This window comes from Octopus bimaculoides, chromosome 3 (genome assembly GCF_046866305.1).
Source record: "Octopus bimaculoides isolate indiv1 chromosome 3, ASM4686630v1, whole genome shotgun sequence".
Classification (NCBI taxonomy): domain Eukaryota; kingdom Metazoa; phylum Mollusca; class Cephalopoda; order Octopoda; family Octopodidae; genus Octopus; species Octopus bimaculoides.
Genome location: NC_142930.1, coordinates 69,990,918 through 70,015,090, shown reverse-complemented (window position 1 = coordinate 70,015,090; position 24,173 = coordinate 69,990,918). Strand labels below are relative to the sequence as shown.

General features: G+C 36.9%; 1 protein-coding gene across 1 annotated transcript in view; it reads right to left on the bottom strand.

The window, feature by feature from the left end:
* LOC106877404 (wings apart-like protein homolog) overlaps positions 1–24,173 on the bottom strand; it is a 215,924-nt gene that overhangs the window by 54,435 nt on the left and 137,316 nt on the right. Inside the window, exon 6 of the mRNA XM_089349203.1 lies at positions 4,557–4,668. Within this exon, the coding sequence (XP_089205329.1) occupies positions 4,557–4,668 (112 nt within the window). The remainder of the gene's footprint in view (positions 1–4,556; positions 4,669–24,173) is intronic.

The following is a 24,173-nucleotide window of genomic DNA, read 5'->3' as shown; positions in this document are numbered from 1 at the left end:
TAAGGTGTTGCTTTGAGAGTTTCTCTTGTATAAGAATAGATCAATATGGCTAGTTGTAACTATAACAACATGTATCTTTGAGAGCTTGTGTCAGATGTAGCTATAAGCACTAATGTTAGTTATTATGAGCACTTATGACTGTTGTAACTATGATCAATACTATGATTGATACTGCCAGATATAACCATAATGTCTTATCAGATGTAGCTTTGGTCAAAACTGTCTGTAAAAACCTTGCCAAAACTGACCTTGCCTGTCCTCATGTCACGTAAAAAGCACTCTGTCCACTCTATGGAGTGGTCGGTGTTAGGAGGGGTATTCAGCCATAAAAACCATGCCAAAATAGACACAGATGTCTGGTGTAGTCTTCTGCCTGGCCAGCTCTTGTTGAACTGTTCAACTCATGCCAGCATGGAAGGCAGACATTAAACAATGATGGTGATGCTGATGATGAATATTGGGTTCTGACCAAAAGAGCATGGTTGCAAATACAAGTGGCAGAAATGAGGTTTCTTCTGAAGGATCTCTGGAGTAATGTTACTTGACAGGGATCAAGGAGTCTCTTCAGGTTGAGACACTACTTCAATGCACTGAGAGGTCACAGCTTTGGTGCTATGGACATGTGATGGACAATCATTTCTCACCTATGGACCCCTTTGACTACTATTTTAGAACATCACAGGGTAAAAAAACCAAAACAAAAAAATCAAATGTAAGAGAGGATTCTTCTAGCTGAGTTGACTGGCAGGAGACCTAGGAGTCGACCAACAATGAGATGGCTGGATAATATCCATGGTCATGCTTGGGCATCCAGCTAGAAAATCTAATGGCAGTTACTTCTGATAGTATTTTATGGAGGAGATGACTAACGTCTCTACCCTACCACCCGTGACCCTTCCAGGAATAGTATAGGTAGAGAAGATGGATGGATGGGTAAATAATGTTAGTAGCAGTCTTGATCAATATTGTTAGGTGTAGTTATGAACACTTCTGTGTCGGAGCTACCTAGAATAACATTTTAGTGTGGTAGCAATAACTTCAACAATATTTTCAGTTTGTGGGGACAGCTAAGCTGTAGGATCAAGCACCAACTCTAAAGGGTAAAAAAAGGTAAAGAAACCCTTCGGTCATGAATGACCATGGGATTGCACCAAGAAAGTTACCTTCAGAGGATCAAGTCCAAGCAAAGTCGTTTATGGAAGACCAGCAGTTGCCCATGCATACCAGCCTCCCCTCTTCATGTCACTGATATTATCCCTAAGAAAAGCAAAGGCCGATACAGCTTGGCACCTATGATGTCACAACTCATTTCTACAGCTGAGTGAACTGGAGCAATATGAATTAAAGTGTCTTGCTCAAGAACACAATACAACAGCCCAGTCCAGGGAATTGATCTTACTACTCCATGGTTGTGAGCCCAACACTCTAACCATTGAGCCATGTGCCTTCACTGCACCAATTCTACAGTATAAACAAACATACAGTACTGAATATATCACTATATATATATACAATATAAACACACAGGTAGGACACAATGCACTACTACATATAAGGTGAACATATATGTACAGTTCAACACATCAGTGTATATAGTATAAACATGTATCACTCAACATACTACAACCCAAAGAGGAAGTGTACATGTACAATCCTATCACACTATGTACAGCTCTGTATGATGTGTACACATGATATGTACAGATCTAAATGTAACTATAGATAGCATTTTACCTACGAATACATATAGCACTAGATCAGTGGTTCTCAATCATTTCTCACCTATGGACTCCTTTGATTACTATTTTACTCTGGTGTCCCCGCCCCATAGCCATTTGATGTTTAAAAATTAGTTTTAGAGATACTTCCTTTAAAATTCCTATTTTGTTTTTCACACAATAACTTGTGTAGGTTGAACTACTTTAGAGAAAGGAACCTTGCTGTTTCTTGTCATAAATACATCTAGAGCAAAATTTATTTATGGACCCTTAATATTCTACTGTGAATCCCCAACTTACTATTTTGCTTGCACAGACCTCCCACACCACTCAAATCTTATATGGCTCTCACTAGGGATCATATGGACTCCGGTTGAGAGTCACTGCACTAGATGAATCTATGTATTATTATCAGATAAATGGTGACAATATCAGTCAGTAACAATCTATATTGTCTAATACACCAGGCCAATGAATTCTGCTTTTCTTCTTGTTTCAAATCCAAGAGAACTGTTCAATAAATACTATGAGCATTGATGGAATTTAAATGTAAAAAAAAAAATCCATAGAGTGGGTAGTGTGGGAGAATGGAACACAGCAGTGCTGTTATCTACAGGGGTTTACTTATTACATCATGATTGTAAGATTGTGGTTTCAATTCCCAGATTAGGCAGTTTGTTGTGTTCTTGAGGAAAATACTTCATTTCATGTTGTACTGCAATCACTTTGACACCTCTGTACAAGGAAATGTCGATCTGATGGAGGGAGTGAGCTTAAGGTACAACACAAACATTTGATCACTATAAACAAATCTGTGCTGAAGCATCCTTATCTGTCTTTTACAAAAGAGCAGTCCACCACCCGCACACACAAGTGCACATGCACATATGGCACTGGCACTCTGAGGGTTCCAGTTGATCCGATCAATGAAACTGCCTGCTTGGGAAATTAACATGTAAGTGGCTAAGTACTCCAAAGACATGTGTACCCATAACATAGTTCTCAAGGAGATTCAGTGTGGCACAGTGTGACAAGGCTGGCTCTTTGAAATATAGGTACTACTCATTTTTACCAGCTGAGTTGACTGGAACAATAATGGGAAATAAAATATTTTGCTTAAGGACACAACATGTCAGCAGGAATTGAACTCGCGACCTTACATTCATAAGGCAAATACCCCTAACCACTAAGCCACACACCTTCATGCATATACATTTAAAGTATTTCACATGTGTACAGTTAGATGTATAGCTGTTACTGGAAAATTTAGAGCATTCTGTGTCAACACAGTGTAATAAAGTGCTCCCATGAAAAACTGCTTTGGTACAGCATCCAATTGTACTATGAATACCTATTGCAGAAGATATATGTTTAAGGATTGTTAATATTTGAAAAATTCTGGCATCACCATTCACCAAAGAATCAATGGTATGCTGAGATGAAATATCAGTCAGTAAAACATAAGAACGAAAACTATTAAGTGATTTGTTGACTCTAATATTGTATTGCCATCTTTTTTTTTTATGTCCACTTTTCCAGGTTGGCATGAGTTAGACAGGATATTTTTAATGCTATGTTTTATGGCTAGATGCCCTTCCTGATGCCAACATTTTTAGTTGCCTCTTATGATATACTCATATTTTGAGTTCTATTTTTCCTGTTTGCATCAACATACCCATCCACACACACACATCATGTTAAGACCACCTGTGCTGGTGCTATGTATAAATCACTGGTGCTGTAGTACCACTTAAAAAACACCCAGTACACTCTGTAAAGGAATTGGCATTTGGAAAGGCATCCAACCATAGAAACCATGCCAAAACAGACAATTGGAGCCTGGACAGCTCTGCATTTATCAGCTCCTATCAAACTGTCTAACCCATGGAAAATGGAAGTATGATGATGATGATGATGATATATATATATATATATATATATCACCATCATCATATATATATATATATATATACACACACACACACACACATGTATAGTGTACTGCTCTGTGATGGTAGGATCAACAAAAAATGTACTTCAACTGGTGGGAGATAAATATTATTTGATAAACACAATATATGTTTTTATGTGTTACTATTAGTTTCATAGGCTGAGAACATGCCAAACATTGTTTTATAACATGTCTGGTGTCCCAGCACAATCATCTGACACTGCCCACATAGCACAACGAATTAAAAATGGGGTGAGGGAAAAAAAAGGGGAAAATGAATTTGCTGTAAAAAGCCCAGTAGAAAGCTAATAGTAGCACAAAATAACATACTGTGTTTATAAAATGATATTTATCTCTCACCAGATGGAGTACTTTTTTTTTTGTTGGTCTTACCATTATGGAACATTACACTATATACCTCTGCACTTGGCTTTCTAAAGCAAATTCATTCTCACTTTTCTCTAACCCTATTTTTAGTTTATGCCATAAGGGCAGTGCCTGATGATTGTGCTGGGACACCAGACATGTTATAAAACATATGAAACTAATAGTAGTACATAAAAACATATATTCTGTTTATTAAATAACTATATATATATAAAATGCAGAATTTTCATGTGATTCTTGCGTAGTCATGTACCAATAAGAAAAAAAAAAATAAATAACTTGATTAATTCTGAAAAGAAAGAGAAAATTACCAGAATAACCATTTTTGTAAAAATGTATTAAAAATGGTGAAGTTCTTAATTGAGCTGCAATACATTGAAGTTAAAAGTGAAGATTGTTTGAAGAAAACTTTCTTTTCCCTCTCAGATATATGAAAAAACAATATATATATATATATATATATATATATATATATATATATATATATATATTACACTTACAGGATTGGAAGAGGCATCGTGCAAAGCAGTGAATATTTTAGTGATACATCCATGGGCTCGTAAATGCATCCGAAATGCAGGCATGGTACATTTGGAAGCAATTCCAAATGCGCTGTAATAAAAGAAATATAAAACAAAATATAGAATATGCAATATAATAATAAATTACAGAACAACATCTGAGATCAAAGGCATGAATTAGAAGCATTTCTTCTGGAAATCAATAAAATTGAATATCAGCGATATTTTGATAATATTAGAGGGTAAATGTAAGTAGTGAGTGGAAATAGTTGAACAAATTCTGGTTGTCTATTTGAGAAAAAAGAAAAAAAACCCAAAAAAACTAATGCCAAGAGAAGGTTTACAAATGGGACCCAAATATTCTGCTTCTGCTTTTTGTAGTTACCCGTTTACCATAGTTTGTACCAGATCTCTCCCTCATACCTCTTCCACCATACCCCTCCCTGAGTACAATTTCCACCTCATCTACCACTCAGTTGTTACCACTATCTCAACCCTTCTGTAATTTTCATTACATCTACCTCTTGTTATTTTCCACTACATCATCCCCTCAATACAGTTTCCACTACAACCACCCCTTGCTGTTTTCCACTATATCATCCCTTGCACCAGAAGTTTCCACCAGACCTCTCCTTCAGTACAGTTTCCACTACATCTACCCTTCAGTAGCTTCCACCATATCATCTCTTCAGTATAATTGATTATGCATTATCTCATAGCTTCGAGATTTCAATGATATTGTTTATTTTTAGAATGACATTGTTGGGAAGGTGAGAGGGACTGGATCTGGCCAGTTTGAACATAAAACATGTAAAATATTTCGGTCGGATATGGCCAGTTTAAATGTGAAAGGGTTAAAATCCTTGATACCCTACACAATATTCCTGGTACACAACATTGTATTACCCCTAATATACTTGTATTCCAGATACTTCTGATATCTAGTTAGTATTGTCATTGATACCTAGGATGTCATGTGATATCCTAGATCTTAGATACCTCACATATATCTGATATACTCTGTAACTGGTTTCAGTCACTGGATTAAGGTCATGCTGGGGCATTGCATTGAAAAGTTTAACTGACCTCATTGGGGAAGGTAAACAAATCAACACAAAGACAAGCTAGTAGGAGAGACAAACACGTACATACACATGCTTGCAGGCACATGCACACACACACAGTTTTTACATATCAAATGTGTTCACGTGACATTTGCCAACCTGTTGCTACAGTAAAATATAGCAAAAGACTCTTGCTAGAGATTTTATTAAGGAGATGAATTGAACCCAAAACCAATTACTTTCTAAGTGGAGTTCTCAACTACTCAGACAAGTCTGCATCAATTGCTATGGGGATTAATATATCTGATAGCACAAAAGTAATATTCTTGATATGACACAGTAATATCTTTGAACTCATTCTGCTAGTTAAAATCCTTGATGATGTACAGTGACATTGCCTGATACCTCTCTTACACAGTAACATCTGTTAAAAACCATCTAGTTCATATCAAAGACACCCCCCCCCCCCGGCATGATAATTCTGATACACCACACAAAAATATGTCTGATATCACCTCGATAAGACCCCTTTCATTCCCAAATACTGATAGCAATGATATTCTTGTTCATTATCCTGCTTCCTAAATGAGGATAGCCCAGATATTTTAAACTAAGACTATCAGTATCATTCAGCTAATAATATCAATGAGAGAGAGAGAGAGAGAGAGAGAGAGAGAGAGAGAGAGAGAGAGAGGGAGAGTGAGAGAGAGAGTGAGAGAGAGAGGGAGAGAGAGAGAGAGAGTGAGAGAGAGAGAGAGAGAGAGAGAGAGAGAGAGAGAGAGAGAGAGAGAGAGAGAGAGAGAGAGAGAGAGAGAGAGAGAGAGAGAGAGAGAGAGAAACTTGCCTACTGATAAACTTGGGAAATCATACTGTATACTAAAGAATTAAAAATAAAGTGTTGAAGGAGATAACTGATTACATGATATCAAGTAATTTACTGTTATTGTACAAGTAAAAAGTACTATTTTACTGTTTATTTTACTAGTTTGAAAGATAAATAAATATTTTATCTCAACAATTAAGCTCTGATCACAGGATAAACTAAGTTTTCAAACTTAAATGGGTTAACTAATATATATATATATATATATCTTTGATATCTCTTGTTAAAATCTTTAACATTTGCAAATGCTGGGTTTTTTTAATATCATTTAGTTACTGTATCATTTTACCATGTTATTGACAAAACTGCAGTCAAGTAACACGATATCATCTGCTTCTTGACATCCTTAACCCATCAACATTTAAAACTGGCCATATCTGGCCCAGATAATCTACCTGTTTTATGTTTAAACTGGCTAGATCTTTCACACCTACTCTAAAATGTTATTTCAAAAATAAACAATCGCATCACTGAAATCTTGAAGCTGCAAGATTAATGCATGATTAATTCAAAACAATCTGAATAAATAAACACTACACTTAATAGAATAATCTGAAAGCTAGAGGGTTAAGATAAAAACTATGAGTGATACAACTGAACGGAAGAAAGAGACAGTCACATAACCAATATATCATCTATTAAATGTCTTTCTGGCAGATGTTTATACCCATTATGCTGTACCTGTCTACTGATAAAAGTTATTAAACACTGATTCACGTTTCTATTTCCTTATTAACCTTAATTGTAACAATCAAGACACTAATTTTGACCATTTTTATGTGTTAGGTAGAAAGGAGCAATACCTCTGACCTATGGAGCCTTCCTCTATACCCTGCAACACAAATGAGATTGATCCTGCATTTATATTCATCTTCAACATTTGTAAATTAATGTCTGCTGAAAAAATATAGGTGTGGTGTGGTGGTGGTGGTGGTGGTGGAAAGAATTCTATTCCAGAGGGTTAATGTTAAGGGGAGGAAGGATTGGTAAGTGATGGTTTGAGATGGCAAAAGGAGAAAAGATTGATGTGTTTAGTGGGACAAGGCAGAAGTGATAGACAACTAGCCAGTTCAGGAAAACAGTAACTATAGTAGTAGCAGTGGTGGTGGTGGTGGTGGTGGTAGTAGTAGTAGTAGTAAAAGCAGGGGCAGCAGTGGTGGTAGTGGTGATGGAAGAGGCAGCTTGAAAAGTAAACAATTATTTAAGCTATAATGAATTATTTCTTAATTTAATATTACCACAGACATCTGCCAAAATCTAAGATAATTCATTCATTGTTGTTTGGTTTTAAGAAGCCTCTAGCCTCTACCACATCTAAACAAGGTTGGTGGAGAAGAAAGACTGGAGCTAGAAATGACATCTTTTACTTAGATTTAGAAAAGAGCTTAAAAAGGAGGGGGTGGGGGGCAAAAGCAGCTGCAAATTTAAACAGGCTTCAATGATGATTGATCAAACTAAGTGCAGATAGGTGTGTAAATTAGCTGACCTGAGCAATAATAGGTTAGATAGCAGGAAACAGAGGAGAGCTAGGCCTATAAATAGACACTAAACATATGTGTCAATGGGAGGGAGAGAGGGTGATGGTGTGGCAGCGAATGTATATAGAGGTGCGTGGGGGGGGGGAAGAGATGAAGCTATATTTATAAAAGATGGCTTGCTATTTATAATCATTGAAAGAAATGAAATATCTAAGAGTACATGAGAGAGATGAATAAAACTTGTGAGACAGGAAACTGAACTGAAATAGGTTGTTGATTCTGTGTAAAGGAAACTGAAATCTAGTGGGAATGGGTGGGGGAGGAGGAGCCATTAGAACATTCTCTGATATCTTCTTTTCTTTTTCTTGTGTGTGTGTGTGTGTGTATGTGTGGGAGCGTTTACTAATTTGTCTAAAACAAATAGCATTTGAAGGAGAATTAGTTAAAACCCTGTCACTGTTTTCTGACTACATAAACCCCAATCAAGTGACAAGATTTTCTCAAATCCTTGGAAAGAGGATATATATATATATATATATATATATATATATATATATATATATTACGAAGATGTACTTGCATAGCAAGTGACCTGATCTGAGATCATGTGCTGAAACAAAAACAATTGCAAAACAAAAACCGTTCGATTCACTTCAACATTTAAATTTAATTTGCCAAAATATTTTCGTTGCTTTGAGATCGCGACCTGATCACTGACAAAATTCCGTGCTGCATCTGAGAAAGTAACAATCCATGATATATATATATCGTACGTACGTATGTATATATGTACATATGTATGTATGTGAGTATTTAGGTGTGTAGACGTGTCTGTGTGTACGTACATGTGAACGTATGTTTATGTGCTGATGTGTCTGTTCAAGTTGTATACATGACTTACTTCGTAGAAGGTTGTATACACACACACACACATATACATGTGTGCGTGTGTCCCTCTCACCACCGTCTAACGGTGAATGGATACAATGTCTTAGATACATAAATGCAACTTCTGTTTTCCTTGCTGGTATGGGTTGGACAGTTTGATAAGTTTTGGTGAACTACAAGGCTGCACCGACAATAGGCTTTGGCATGTTTTCTATGGCTGGGCATCCTTCTCCAATGTTAACCACTCTACAATGTGTACTGGATGCCTTTTGTCAGGTAACTTGTAAGGGAGGAAAAGATCAAAGAAAGGAAAAAAGAAAAAAAAAAGCCCCCTTCCAACTAAGTGTGTGTGAGGAGTATTTAAAAGGGGTGTGTTGCATTTGTGCATATAGACATACACATAAGTATGATAAACGCATAGAAACATACATACTTATGTACCTCTTTTTTCTTCACATTTTTATTTAACCCAAAGAAGCTTTGTAATGCATAATTTATTTCACTTGTTTAACACTATTTTCAGAAAACATTAATTCTTTAATGATGAGCTGTTAAAAGCATATATATGCAAATCAGACAATCCAAAACAGAGCTAGCCTTATTTATGACAGCTTTGTATAAGCAGCTAACCTATGTTGTTGATTGAGGAAGAGAGCATAGTATGTTATCTCTGAGGAGCAGTAAACAAATCATTAACCAGTCCATCAGAGACTCCCTCTTTGTGTGTTTTCCATATCAATAACATATTTAACCAAAAGTGAGGTTTTCTAATGTTTAGATTTATTTCAGTTCTTCTGATGTATATATTGTGCATTATATATCTAATCATTATTTAACATACAAGTTTATTTGAAGCAGATTTTCTACAGCCAGATCCCCTTTGTACCACCAATCCTCACCTGTTCTTTCAAACTACTGTAAATCAATGAAACTGCTTCAAGTGATGTCAAGACAAGGAGACACTAAAACACACACAAGAGGTTTCTTTTAGTTTCTCAGTACCAAAATCCACTCCCAAGGCTTTGGTAGGTCTGAGGCTATAGTATAAGACACTTTGTCCAAGGTGTGAACCCAGTTAGGAAGCAAGCTTTATAACTATAGAGCCATGCATACATATATGTATTTATACATATGTATATATATACAAATGTGTGTGTGTGTGTATAGCTACATGTATGGCTATGTGGTCCAGAAGTTCATTTCAGAAACACGATTGTGGGTTCAAACCTACAGCATGGCACCCAGGTGAGCATTCTACTATTGACTTATGCATTTCAAGTGAATTTGGTTGACAGAATGCATGCATGCATGCACACACAAATACACACCCACACGCATGACGTGCACACACACCACACACATACACACACTGAGTCAGGAAGGAAGCACAATGCTTGTGGCCTCTTTACAAGGTCTCTAAGACCCGATAAACAGGACATAGTTGTCCTGAAACTAAACACATCCAAGGGTCAAGTGGTGATGATATTAAACCAGGTAACATATTAAATCTACCACTTAACTAGAATAGTTGTTATCACCATGTAACAGGTTAAAGTTGCACATGTGAAAAATGGGAAATAATTAAATAACTTCTATTTATGATTAAATTTTGGCCTGCTTGAAAACAAAGAATTATTTAAATTGTCTTGACTAAGTGGTTAAAATGAGTTAGCTGAGAGAGGAACCAATAAACAGAAACTGTGCTTCCATACATGTTTATAACTAATGAAAATATCAATGGCAAGTGAAATTTATCTATCTATCAACCTATCAACCTATCTATCTATCTATCTATCTATCTATCAACCTTTCTATCTATCTATCTATCTATCTATCTATCTATCTATCTATCAACCAGTCTGTCCATTCATCCATCAATCTAGTTGTGTGTCTAACTAGCTATCTATCTTATTTATCAATCTAATCTCATGTATATAATTATAAAGCTACCTAATCTGTCTGTGTAACTATCTAATTTAATCTGACTATGCACATACATGTGTGTATGTGAGAGAGAGAGAGAGACTGATACATACACATATATGCACATGCACACACATACAAATGTCTTAAAATCATTAATAATTAAACTACAATAAAAAAAAAACAATTTTTAAACAAACGGCGAACAAAGAGAATGAGACGTAGGCTATTACTGTTGATGTTGGATTGACTGACAGCAGTAGTGATAGTTGTAATGTTGGTGGAATTTCTTTGTGGGGACGGAAGAATCGGTGCATTGGTGATATGTTGTCATGGTGATGGTAGTGATGACAACTCTTCTACAATCACCAGAGTCAATGAAACTCAAAATACTTAATGCTAGCAGATATTTTCATTCACTATTATCGCAATTCTAGAGACTCAAAGAATTTTGAACAAGAGATATGCTCTGAGAATGTGACATCTTAATCCTCGAGTTTTTGTACCACAGACATTTCGCTTTCTTGCAATACTGAGTTCTAATCTAACTATGGACAAAACTAAAGAAAGAGCCGCTTATATTGTCACTTGATCAGCTAGAAACAGCAATAAATCTCCCTCAAATTTTAGCTTAACCTCTTAAAAAAAAGAAAAAAAGAAGAGGTACATTAGATAATGTAGTTATAAATCTGTGGTTCTCAACCCTTTTTTTGCCTAAGGGCCCCTTTGATTCCTATTTTAATTTAATGGATCTCCATAGCTATTCAATGCTCTCTTTACTCTTTTATTCTTTTACTTGTTGCAGTCATTTGACTGTGGCCATGCTGGAGCATCGCCTTTAGTCGAGCAAATCGACCCCAGGACTTATTCTTTGGAAACCTAGTACTTATTCTATCGGTCTCTTTTGCCGAACTGCTAAGTTACGGGGACGTAAACACACCAGCATCGGTTGTCAAGCGATGTTGGGGGGACAAACATATACACACACACACATATATATATACATATATACGACGAGCTTCTTTCAGTTTCCTTCTGCCAAATCCACTCACAAGGCTTTGGTCGGCCCGAGACTATAGTAGAAGACACTTGCCCAAGGTGTCACACAGTGGGAATGAACCCAGAACCATGCGGTTGGTAAGCAAGCTACTTACCACACAGCCACTCCTGCATGTATAAAAAAAAAATCCTAAGGTATTTTTATGATTAAATATTTTGCGTATTGTAAATGTATAAGCAACTTAATACAGATAAATTTTAACAGCAAAATCTTATATGAACCCTGGTTGAGAAGCACTCTTCTAAATAAACCTCCCGGTAGGAAAGAGAGGATGACTATGGCTGGCTAAAGAACCTGAAATATTCTTTTTTTTTTTCCCCTACAAGTGAAAAGAGGAAAATCGTTGGCCTTCTGTTTGCTTGTTTTAGTCATTGAACTGTAGCCATGCTGGGGCACTGCTTTGAAGGGTCTAGTTGAACAAATTGACTTCAGTACTTATTCTATCGGTCACTTTTCTTGAACTGCTAAGTTATAAAGATGGGAACAATAAATACCAGTTATCAAGTGATGATGGAGGGACAAACACAAAGACACATATACATGTGTGTATGTACACACACACACACACACACACACAGTGTATCAGTTTTTTAGAAGACACCTCTTTCAAAAGCTCTTTCTTCTAACTTATTTGTTTTTACCTTATTTTTCAGATAATGTCAGACATGAGGTTGACTCAGCAAATGAAAAGGCACAGCTGAACTGGGTGAGTCAATGTTTCTGCTTCTGTAATGAAGCAGCCACTGATGCCAACAGCAGATTCTCTGAATAGGTGTGATAAATGAATTCTCAAGATTATTTGTACCAATTTGTTTTCAAATATAACTTTTCTTTGATGAGCTAAGCATCTAAATTCATACAAATGACCCCCAAAACCTGATACACTCTGTATAGATATGCACACACATATGGCATGATTCCACACATTAAATGAAAATATGATCAGTCTGTAAGTATCATAGTAACACTACAGAGAAATAAAGATATTTAAATGCAGATGCAGGCATAGCAGTGTACTTAGAGGCTTGCCTCCCAACCACACCGTTCTGGGTCCAGTCCCACTGTTTGGAACATTGGGCAAGTGTCTTGTACTACAGCTCCAGGCTCAGCAAAGGCTTGTGAGTGGATTTGGTAGATGGAAACCGAAAGAAGCCTGTCATATATATATCATTGCTATTATGTTAAACTATTGTATGTCCAAATTTGGCCAAATGCATTTTCTTTCAATATTTATTTTTGCTTGCAATAGCTGGTTCTTTTGGTCAACCTAGCATATCACCAGCTACTTCAGATGCCAATATATCAAAAACTGCCAAAGTGTAGTACAACGGTTTTGCTATGAAATGCTGAAACTATTTTTCATTTTCTGAAATAGCAATGCATCATCCTCACCATCACCATCATCATCATTATTTAGCGTTTGCTTGCTATGCTGGTATGGGTCAGATGGTTTGACTGTAATTGGTAAGACGGAGAGCTGCACCAAGTTCCAGTTGGATTTGGCATGGTTTCTGTGGTTCGATGCCCTTCCTAACACCAACCACTCCAAGAATGTAATGGGTGCTTTTTACATGCCACTGGCATCAGCCACGACTTGATGACTTACCAAGCACAGCATATTGCCAAAGGTCCCAGTCACTTGTCATTGCTTCCCTGAGGCCCAACGTTTGAAGGGTGCTTTTTATGTGTCACTGGCATTGGAGCCAGTTATGTGGTACCAGCATTGGCTACAACTACAATTTGGCTTAATGACTCTTCTCAAGCACGACATATTGACAAAGGTCTCAGTCACTTGTCATCATCTTATACTTGTTTCAGTCATTAGACTTCAGCCATCATGGGGCACCACCTTGAAGAACTTTTAGTCGAATGAATCAAAACCAGTACTTGTGTTTTTTAAAGCCTGGTACTTATTCTGTTGGTCACTTTTGCCGAAACGCTAAGTTATGGGGCACATAAATACATCGACACTGGTTGTCAAGTGTAGGGTTGGGAAAAACAGAGACACAAACACACACACACACAGGTACATATAAGTTAGGCTTCTTTCAGTTTCCATCTACCAAATACATTCACAAGGCTTTGGTCAGCCCAAGGTTATTGTGGAAGACATTTGCCCAAGGTGCCACACAAGGGACTGAACCTGGAACAATGTGATTGGGAAGCAAGCTTCTTACTACACAGCCATGCTGGTATCTATTACATCATTTTTATGAGTTAAGCTGCACATCTTGGAACGAATTAGCAAACGGAAGTTGAGGTATGCTTGAATTTTGATATCATCACAAACTTTCAAACATCAATGCCTGATTGTTGACATAGTTGCCATATTTAACCTTTAATATTCTGCTCAGATCACAGTACAAAGTGTATTTTAATTAGATCCTGTCTACTGCAGGCAATAGCTATGGTGTAGATGTGTGGTGGTGGGGAGAGTAGTATAAGAGTTACTGGCTAGGAGGACTGGAAGGAAAAGAAAACACAGCGGGGGATGGGGGGTGCCATCCAAGACAAATGAAAAGTGGAAGGAGGGGGATATACAGAGACAAAGGAATATTATTGAGAACATCTGTAAGATGTTATCTAAAATAATGTTCTGCAATCAACAAATATAATTAGAGATGCAGATGATGATGATGATGATGGTAATAATAACAATGAAAACCATGGTGATTTCTTCTTCTTCTACCACCACCACCACCACCACCACCACCACTACCACGACAACAACAACAATAACAATACTGCATTGTCATCACTGTCATCATCATCATCGTAAGAAGCTTCAGCACTAATTAGCACAGGTTGAATGAAATACAGACAAAGCTTGAGAGCACTGTGAATATATGAAAGACTTGCCAGCCAGAGTTGCTGAAGGCAGAAGAAGAATTAAAGCTAAATGTCATGAGAGAGGGAGATGGGTGTTCAGGTAATGACATCATTTTGATGAAATCTGGCAGGAATAAATATAAGAATACCTTACATTCAAATAAGATATTGACTTTAGTAGGATTTTAATATCACTGTGTTTCTATCATTCACCTCTTTCTTCTATTCTTTATTATGTTTTCTATCTTGGCACTTTGAGGTCTTCAGGAGACTACATGTACTTTGGAATTAAAATTTTTTTTTTTTCTTTTCCATCTTAGAGTATGAATCCCATTGTTTTTATAATTCTGAGAAACTAAGACTGCTGTTAGGTTTACATTACAGCCTATTAAATATCAGATTTACAATAATTCAGCAATTTATATTTCACTTCTAGTGCTTGTACTGAAGGTACTTCTTCAGTAATGTAGCCTCTACATACCTATTCAACCTGCTAGAAATAGCAGACAAAAATCTCTCTCAAATTACCTCCTATTGTCTTAACCCATTAGCATTCAGATTACTGTCAAATCTAATGCTTACTTGTTCATATTGTTTTGAGTTAGTCATACATTATCTTGTAGCTTCAAGATTTCAATGCTGTGATTGTTTATTTTTAGAATGGCATTATGGAGTAGGTGTGAGAGGCCTGATCTGGCCGGTTTGAATGTAAAACAGGTAGAATATGGCCAGACATGGCCAGTTTAAATGTTAAAGGTTTAAAGAAAAGATGACAAACAGTGGTCTTTGATACATTATGACATAAAAAAAAAACAAAAACAAAAAAGTACAGGTTTGTCATAGGTGGAACACCTTTACCTGTTTCAGTCATTTAACTGTGGCCATGCTGAAGCATTGCCTTAAAGGGTTATAGTTGAAAAAATCGATCCCAAGACTTATTCTTTGTAAGCCTAGTACTGATTCTATTGGTCTCTTTTGCCACACTGCTAAGTTACAGGAACATAAACACACCAGTATCAGTTGTTAAGCAATGGTTGGGGGACAAACACAGACACACACAAATATAAATATATATATATATATATATATATATATATATATACACATATATATATATATATATTTTTTCAGGTTAGTGAAGGTGAAAGGTGGTGAATTATATTTTATTGGAGCAAATACTTCTTTCAAATACAAACCAATTGACCATAGTGTTAGAAGTGAAAACTGAAGCTGTGGACCTTGCAAGTGGACCTGGTAGATTAAGACTGAGGAATGCCCATCATGTGTGTGTGTGTGTGTGTGTGTTTTAGTGTCTCCTTGCCTTGGCATTGCATGATAGCTGTGAATGACTGTCACTGTCAGGTAAGCGATGTCCTTTGTTTCCATTCTTGCATGCAAACATGCCTGGTCATGGGGAAATATCATCATTATCGTTTAATGTCCAATTTCCATGCTGACATGGGTTGGCCAGGCAGAAGACTGCACCAAACTTCTGTGTCTGTTTTGGCATGTTTTTTACAGCTGGATGCCCTTCCTAACACCAACCACCTGGCACTGAGTGCATTTTACGTGGCAAATGCAAGGTCAGTTTTGGCATGGTTTCTACAGCTGGATGCCATTCTAAACATGCACACATACATACACATGTATGCTAACATACATGCATATGTATACATGCATGCATATATACACGTGTAGTACACTCATACACACATATACAGATGAAATAAATCGACAAAATAAAGAGCAGAGATGCTTTTCCCCAAGAAAAACTGCAGGAGCTATATGATGAAGATGATGATGATCAAAGCTGATCTGAGACTAAACAGCAATAACAACAAAACTGGTGCAAGTATGGAATTAAGAAATAAAAGAGAAGGTCTTTAGATGGCAGCTTGACCAACTAGAAAAGCAACCAAATTCCTTGAAATTATACCTTATTATCTTAAAAAAAAAAAAAGAAAAATCACATACTCTATGAAGATAAGAGAGTTACAAATAAAATAAATAAAATGTTTTTATCATGGGCCTGCAGGAACAGAGTTAAAACCAAGATTTAAACATTAGTAAAAAAAAAAAAAAAAAAAAAAAAAGTATCAACAGAATGGTAACTGAGAGAACAACTAAACTGAACTTCAGGTACAAAATCATATATTATACCAGCTTCAAGGTGGACCCCCCCCACACACACACACACAGACCCCCCCCCCCCAAATTAACCTTTAATCATTTCAACTGGTCACATCTGACTCAAATGTTCTACTGATTTTATGTTGAAACTGGCCAGATCTAGTCTCTAACACCTACTCTACAATGTCTTTCTAAAAATAAGCTCACACATCATTGAAATCTCGAAGCTACGAGATAGTACATGATTAATTCAAAACAAATGTGAATAAATAAGTCTAACATTTGATAGGGTAATCTGAATGCTAAAGGGTTAACAAAAGAAAAAAAGGAAATAAGAAAAAAAGAAAAAGAAATTCTGAATTTTTAATGCAACTGTATTCTTATAGACATATTTACTTTACTTCTTTATTACCATTTATTCAACTGTAAAGAGTGATTGTGAATACATGCCAAGAAGAGAGAGAAAGAGAGAGAGAGAGAGAGAGAAAGAGTTACAGCACATTTCAAAATGAGATTTGGTAGTTAAGATATTTTCTGCAACTGATAGATATATTATGTTCAAAAATCAAAACGGTTTGTTACAACAGAATCAGGTTTATAGGGCAAGTTCATATAGAAAGAAAGGAGTTATACAATATAATCAAACTAAATCTACATAATTTTCTTCTACTACACTCAATTTTTACTTATCTTCATATCTCTTATTGTAGATAAACATTTGGAAAATTACCCATAATAATTCTGTCATTTACATCTGTAATGTATTTCAGATTTGATTGCCAATAAATTTAACATAGTGTTTTTAGGTTAGAAGCAGACTTTTTCCAATTACAGTCTCTCTTTTACATCTCTTTTTCTCTATTGAGATATGTTGAAATGACAACATCAATGCCCTCCTCACCCGACTGTCCAGTCATTACACTGCAGTTGTTGTTGCTGCTCACAACCGCATCTACACTATCAAATATGTATAATAGCATACAGCTACCTCTCCATCCACTATATATATATATTGATATATATACATACATATACACACACACGCACATACATATAAAGACTGATATACATATGCATACACACTCATACCATCCATCCATTCTCTCACTTGCTCTCTCTCTTTCTCTTTCACTCTCCCTCCCACCTCTCTCTCTCTCTCTATGTGTGATGTGTGTGTGTGTGTAGGTGTGTGTACAGGGGTTGGACAAAATAACAGAAACACCTAGCATCATGATTTTGAAATATCTATAAAATCGTCAAAAGCTTGTTTATTTTTATGTTTTTTGATTTATTATTAGTGTTGCTTAATATGTTTTGCTAAAATTGCAGTTTCTTTTCAGACATCATCAGAAAAAGGTAATTAAAATTCATTAAAATGACAGATCTATCGGACTTTCAAAGAGGTCAAACTGTTGGTGCTCATATGGCAGGCGTTAGAGTAACGAAAACAGCTGAAATGTTTGGTGTATCAAGAAGTACCGTCTCGAAAGTAATGACAGCCTTTGAGAAAGATGGAAAAACCTTGTCGTTGAAACAAAACTCCAGAAGAAAACCAAAACTTTCAGATAGGGACTGTTGGACTCATACGCGAATCGTTAGAAAGGATCACAAAAGTACACCCAAAGAGCCAAGTTTCCACAAAAACTGTCTGCCGGGAGCTGCACAAAGCTGGATTTCACTGGAGAGCTGCAATTAGGAAACCACTACTTTCAAAAACAAACATTGCAAAGCGTTTAGAGTGGAGTAAAAACCTACAGAATTGGTCCCTAGAGGAGTGAAAGAATGTCATTTTCTTGGACGAGCCATCCTTTACCTTATTTCCGACCACTGGCCGAGTATACGTGTGGAGACAGCCAAAAGAAGCATTTGACCCAGACTGCCTTCTTCCAACAGTTAAACATGGAGGATGATCTGTGATGATCAGGTGGGGCTATATCTTGAAAATCCGCCGGGGTAATGGTTTCCCTTCATGGAAGAATTAATAGTAAAGACTATTAAAGCATTTTATCTGATCAAATTCATCCTATGGTTGTGGAACTGTTTCTGGAGGGAAATGCAATCTTTCAGGATGATAATGCACCAATTCACACAGCTAAAGTTGTTATTGAATGACACGAGGAACATTCTAGTGAAGTTAAACATCTTACTTATCTGGCCACCACAGTCCCCAGATCTCAATATTATTGAACATTTATGGTGCATTTTAGAAAGACAAATAAGGAGTCGATATCCTTCACGATCATCACTACAAGAGTTGGAGACTGTTTTAGCTGAAGAATGGACAAAAACTTCTTTGGAAACAATTTGAACTTTGCACGAGTCCATACCTCATAGAATTCAAGCTGCAATTACTGCCAAAGGCGGTGCTACCCTATATCAAAATAGATTTGTTTGAAATTTTAAGGTGTTTCCATTATTTTGTCCAACCCCTGTATATATATATATATATACATATATATATATATATATATATATATATATATATATATATATATATATATATATATATATATATATATATATATATATATATATATATATACACATATATATATATATATATATATATATCTCATTGTCATCATCATATAATGTCAGTTGTCCATGCTAGCATGGGTTAGATGGTGTGATCAAAGCTGGTAAGCTGCACCAGACTACATTCTGATTTGGCATGGTTTCTACAGCTGGCTGCCCTTCCTAATGCCATATATCATCATCATCATCGTTTAACGTCCGCTTTCTATGCTAGCATGGGTTGGACGATTTAACTGAGGACTGGTGAACCAGATGGCTACACCAGGCTCCAATCTGATTTGGCAGAGTTTCTACAGCTGGATGCCCTTCCTAATGCCAACCACTCCGAGAGTGTAGTGGGTGCTTTTACGTGCCACCGGCACTAAGGCCAGTCAGGCGGTACTGGCAACAGCCACACTCAAAAATGGTGTATTTTACGTGCCACCTGCACAGGAGCCAGTCCGACGGCACTGGTAACGACCTCGCTCGAATGTCTTTACACGTGCCACCAGCACAAGTGCCAGGAAGGCAACGCTGGGCACAGGTGCCATCACGATTTCACCTTCGCTTGCCCCAACAGGTCTTTGCAAGCCGAGTTTTGTGTCCAATGAAGGAGACGACGTTGGCATGGGTGCCAGTCGTCGAATTTAGTTCGATTTTGATTTCACTTGCCTCAGCAGGTCTTCGCAAGCGGAGTTTAGTGTCCAATGAAGGAAGGTACGCATAAGTGGGCTGGCTACACCCCTGGCAGAGGTCTCAGTCCTTGCCTCCGCAAGGCCCAATGCTTGAAAGGTGCTTTTACGTGCCACCAGCACGGGTGCCATTTGTGTGACTTTGGTACCTGTCACTATATATATATATATATATATATATATATATATATATATATAAAAACATAGATATTATGTGTTATATATATATATATGTACATATATGTGTGTGCATGTGTGGCTACGTTTACTTCCCAACCATATGATTAGGGTTTTGTCCCACTGTGTGGTGCTTTGAGCAAGTGTTTTTTTTTTATATAGCGCCAACCAAAGTTTTGTCAGTGGATTTGGAAAGCAAAAGCTGAAAGAAGTCCACCATGTGTGTGTGTGTGTGTGTGTGTGTGTGTGAGAGAGAGAGAGAGAGAGAGAGAGAGAGAGAGAGAGAGTGTGTCTCCTTGCCTTGACATTGGGAGAGAATTGTAAACAAGTATCATCAACACAGAAGTGGTGCTTTCTGTTTTCAATCTTTTACGAAAAAAATAAAGATAAAAAAAAACCAAGTGCAGCAATGTGGAATATAATTTTTTCTTGGAAACAGGTAAGAGTCAGTGACAGGAAGGACATCAGGTCATAGAATATCTTCCTCAAAGAATTCCATCTGCCCAAAGTAAGCATGGAAATGTGAAGATTAAAACAATAACACACACATACGCACACACTAGATAGAAGGTGAATTACTATCTATGGTTGTTTTCCCATTTCTTATTTCTAATCAGACCAGCAAATTCCCTCTTTCTATATTACTGGTTTTTCCTTATTTAACCTTCCAGAAAGCAGGAGATTCCTATACACAAACGTGTGTGCACATGTGCACGAACACACACACACACAAACTTTAGATGAGTTAAAATGTTTGTGACATATTTCAACTTCTATAGGCAAATTCACTGCAGTCAATATAGGGGGAAAAATTCTCTCATATGATAAAAAGTGTAAACACACCATAACTGCAGCACAGTGTGCATAACTGTCCATCGGATTCCCAGAAGCAGTGTTTCTAACTCTTTAACATGTCCCAAACATATTTTAACTAACTTAAAGTTTGCATATGCCTAATCACTACTTGGTGGCTATTAAATTTCTCCCGAGCAGGTGATCCAAAAGTATAAATCGGTCAATGTTGTTATATTTACCACACACACACACACATTTGTATATGTATAATAAATATAAATGCTATCTCATAAACCTTTATCTAATCTCGGGTCACACACAAACAAAACCTAATGAGTTTGCAGGTTCCGACTTTATATCTTTAAAGATTTTTAGATCAGATTTGCTTTGGTGTAAAATACTGAATATCTCAACTTGATAACCTTACTGCTTCATACACATTATCAGTTACCTACAAACACTGACTTTTATCATCAGACAAAATAATTCTCCTTGACTTCTAAATGTATTGTCAAATAAGGCTGGAGATTCTCTTGATGTATGGCTAGATTATGTGGGTACAGTGAGAGTTGTGTCATAAAGCATGTATGAGAAGACAGCGAGGATTAGGGTTATAGACAAGTCATGGGGACAGTAAGGGTTGTGTCACAGAGAATGGACACAGTAACTGTTGTTATGTAACCGACTGTGTTGGGGTTGTGTTATCGACTGTATGTAGGTCAGTGAGAGTGCTGTTACTTGATTGTGGGTAGTAGGGAGACAGTGAGAGTTGTGTCATTTGCACTGAAAACAAAATACAAACAGAAAAAGCCAAAGAGAAATCATATTGAGAAATCACATTCTGCAATTAATATTATTCTGTCTAATGTAATGTTTATTTATTCACAATGTTTTCAATTAATCATACTTTATCATATAATTTTGAAATTTTGACGCACTCATACCAGTGGCATGTAAAAAGCACCCAGTACATTGTGGTGAGTAGTTGGCGTTAGGAAGGACATCCGGCCATAGAAGCCATGCCACAACAGACAGTTGGAGTCTGGACAGACTCCCAGCTAGCCAGCTCCACATCAAACTGTCCAACCAATACCAGCATGGAAAGTGGATATTAAACGATGGTGAAATAGCTTTAGAATGACATTACAGGGTAGATGTGAGAGGCCAGATCTGGCTGGTAAAACGGGTAGAATATCTGGGCTAGATATGGCCAGTTTAAAAGCTAAAAGGTTAATACTTTTAAATAGGGGAAATATTAGAATGCTAAAGAAATTGGTACAATGGAAGACAGGCAGAACAGATGCTGTAGTTGTGAAAGTAACTGGTACAAGCTGAGGGTGGTTGTTATTCAGAGAAGATGTAAGATGAAATAAATTTAATCTTAGATAGAGGACCTTGTAGCTGACAACACATAGAATAGGGACATTCAAGAGAGAAACTGTTGTATCTAATCTCTAACCCTTGTCAGGATGGAAAACCTGGTATCTGAACCAGTGGTGGTGATAACGACGATGATGATGATGATGATGATGATGATGATGATGATGATGATGATGATGATGATGATGATGATGATGATGATGATAGTGATACTATTTCAAAAATAACTGCTTTCTATCTTGTGAACTTCGTTCTCAGGAGAGATAAGTTAGTGTTGTCTTGTCTAATAGCAATAGCAAACAGAACACAGACTATATTGGGGATGGTGTATAGAAACAATAACTTGTATTATGAATTTAGAGGCGAGACACGAGGATAATACAACGTGCATTAATAACAGTTTATCATGCAATATTCATGGATGGAAGAAGAAAGTGAAAAAAAAAATCATTGATATGAGTAGGATTATAGGAAATGGAGAAAGATGTAATGGAATCTACAATTGCAGTAGTGATAGTGTGACAGCTGCAACACAGCAGCAGTAGCAACAAGAACAGCAGCAGTAGGAGCAACAACAACAGCAGCACCAGGCAGATGTTTGAGAAGCTGATGATGACATTCAATTGTTTTATTGATGCAGATAATTGAACTGATAGGAAGAATAAGAGGGCAAGTCAGTAGCAGGAAAACAACTAGGTCTAAAGGTTCAATGGCCAGCATGTTGACAATGTGAGTGGGAAAGATGGGCATTTTAGTAGAGAGATTTTTTCTGCAAGGATTAGGTAAAAAAAGACCCCCCCCCCCTGCCCCACAAAAAGAAAAAAAAAATCTACTGAAAATAAATGAAGACATGGGATCATGGATGACAGCAAGGAGTTAAAAACAAAAACAAAAAAGTCACAGTGACATAGGAAAAAAATCTCATTTCTACCCTTCAGTTTGTCCTAAATCAATATGCTCATAGGCTTAAGCCATTGTAGCCAGCCAAGTAGATAATCCAGACTTATTGCAACAATGACTTAAGCAAACTTGAAATGGGTTTTGCAGCTAGGAATTGAAAGGAGGAGGAGGGAGGGGAGGAGAAGAAGAAGAGGGAAGAAAGAGCCAAGATTCTAGTAAATGATTGGTGTACTTAGGAATTTGTGGCAACAGCAGTTTTGTGTCCCTAGATACCTAACACAAACTAGTAGTAGTAGCAGTAGTGCTGGTGGTAGTAAGGGCAGCAATAGTAGTGACTGCAATGGTGGAGGTAGCAGTAGTAGTGGTGGTGCTAGTAGTAGCAGCAATAGTAGTGGTAGTAATGGTGGGAGTAGTAGTAGTAGCAGGAGCACGAGGAGTTTTTTTAAGCATACACTATTTCTATAATGGAATAAGAGATGTTGAAAGTAGAATTGTATGTTAACAGCGAGTACAAAGGTTACAATATTGAACTCTGAGTAAATAAATGTACTAAATTCTGTTGACATGCCTGAATGTCTGCCATCAGAATGCATAGACAAACAAGGGATATTTTGCAATAACTTTCCAATAAGTCTCAGGTTCCATTCAAGTTGGAACATAGTAATTTGGAGTTTGGCCACTAGTCAGTCAGTTAGGGTACTGGCAGCATGTAAAAAGCACTCATTACACACTTGGAGTGGTTGGCGTTAGGAAGGGCATCCAACCATAGAAACCACACTGACTCAGACTGGAGCCTGGTGCGGCTCACTGGCTAACCAGTTTCAGTCAAACTGTGTAACCCATGCCAGCATGGAAAGCAGACATTAAATGATGATGATGATGA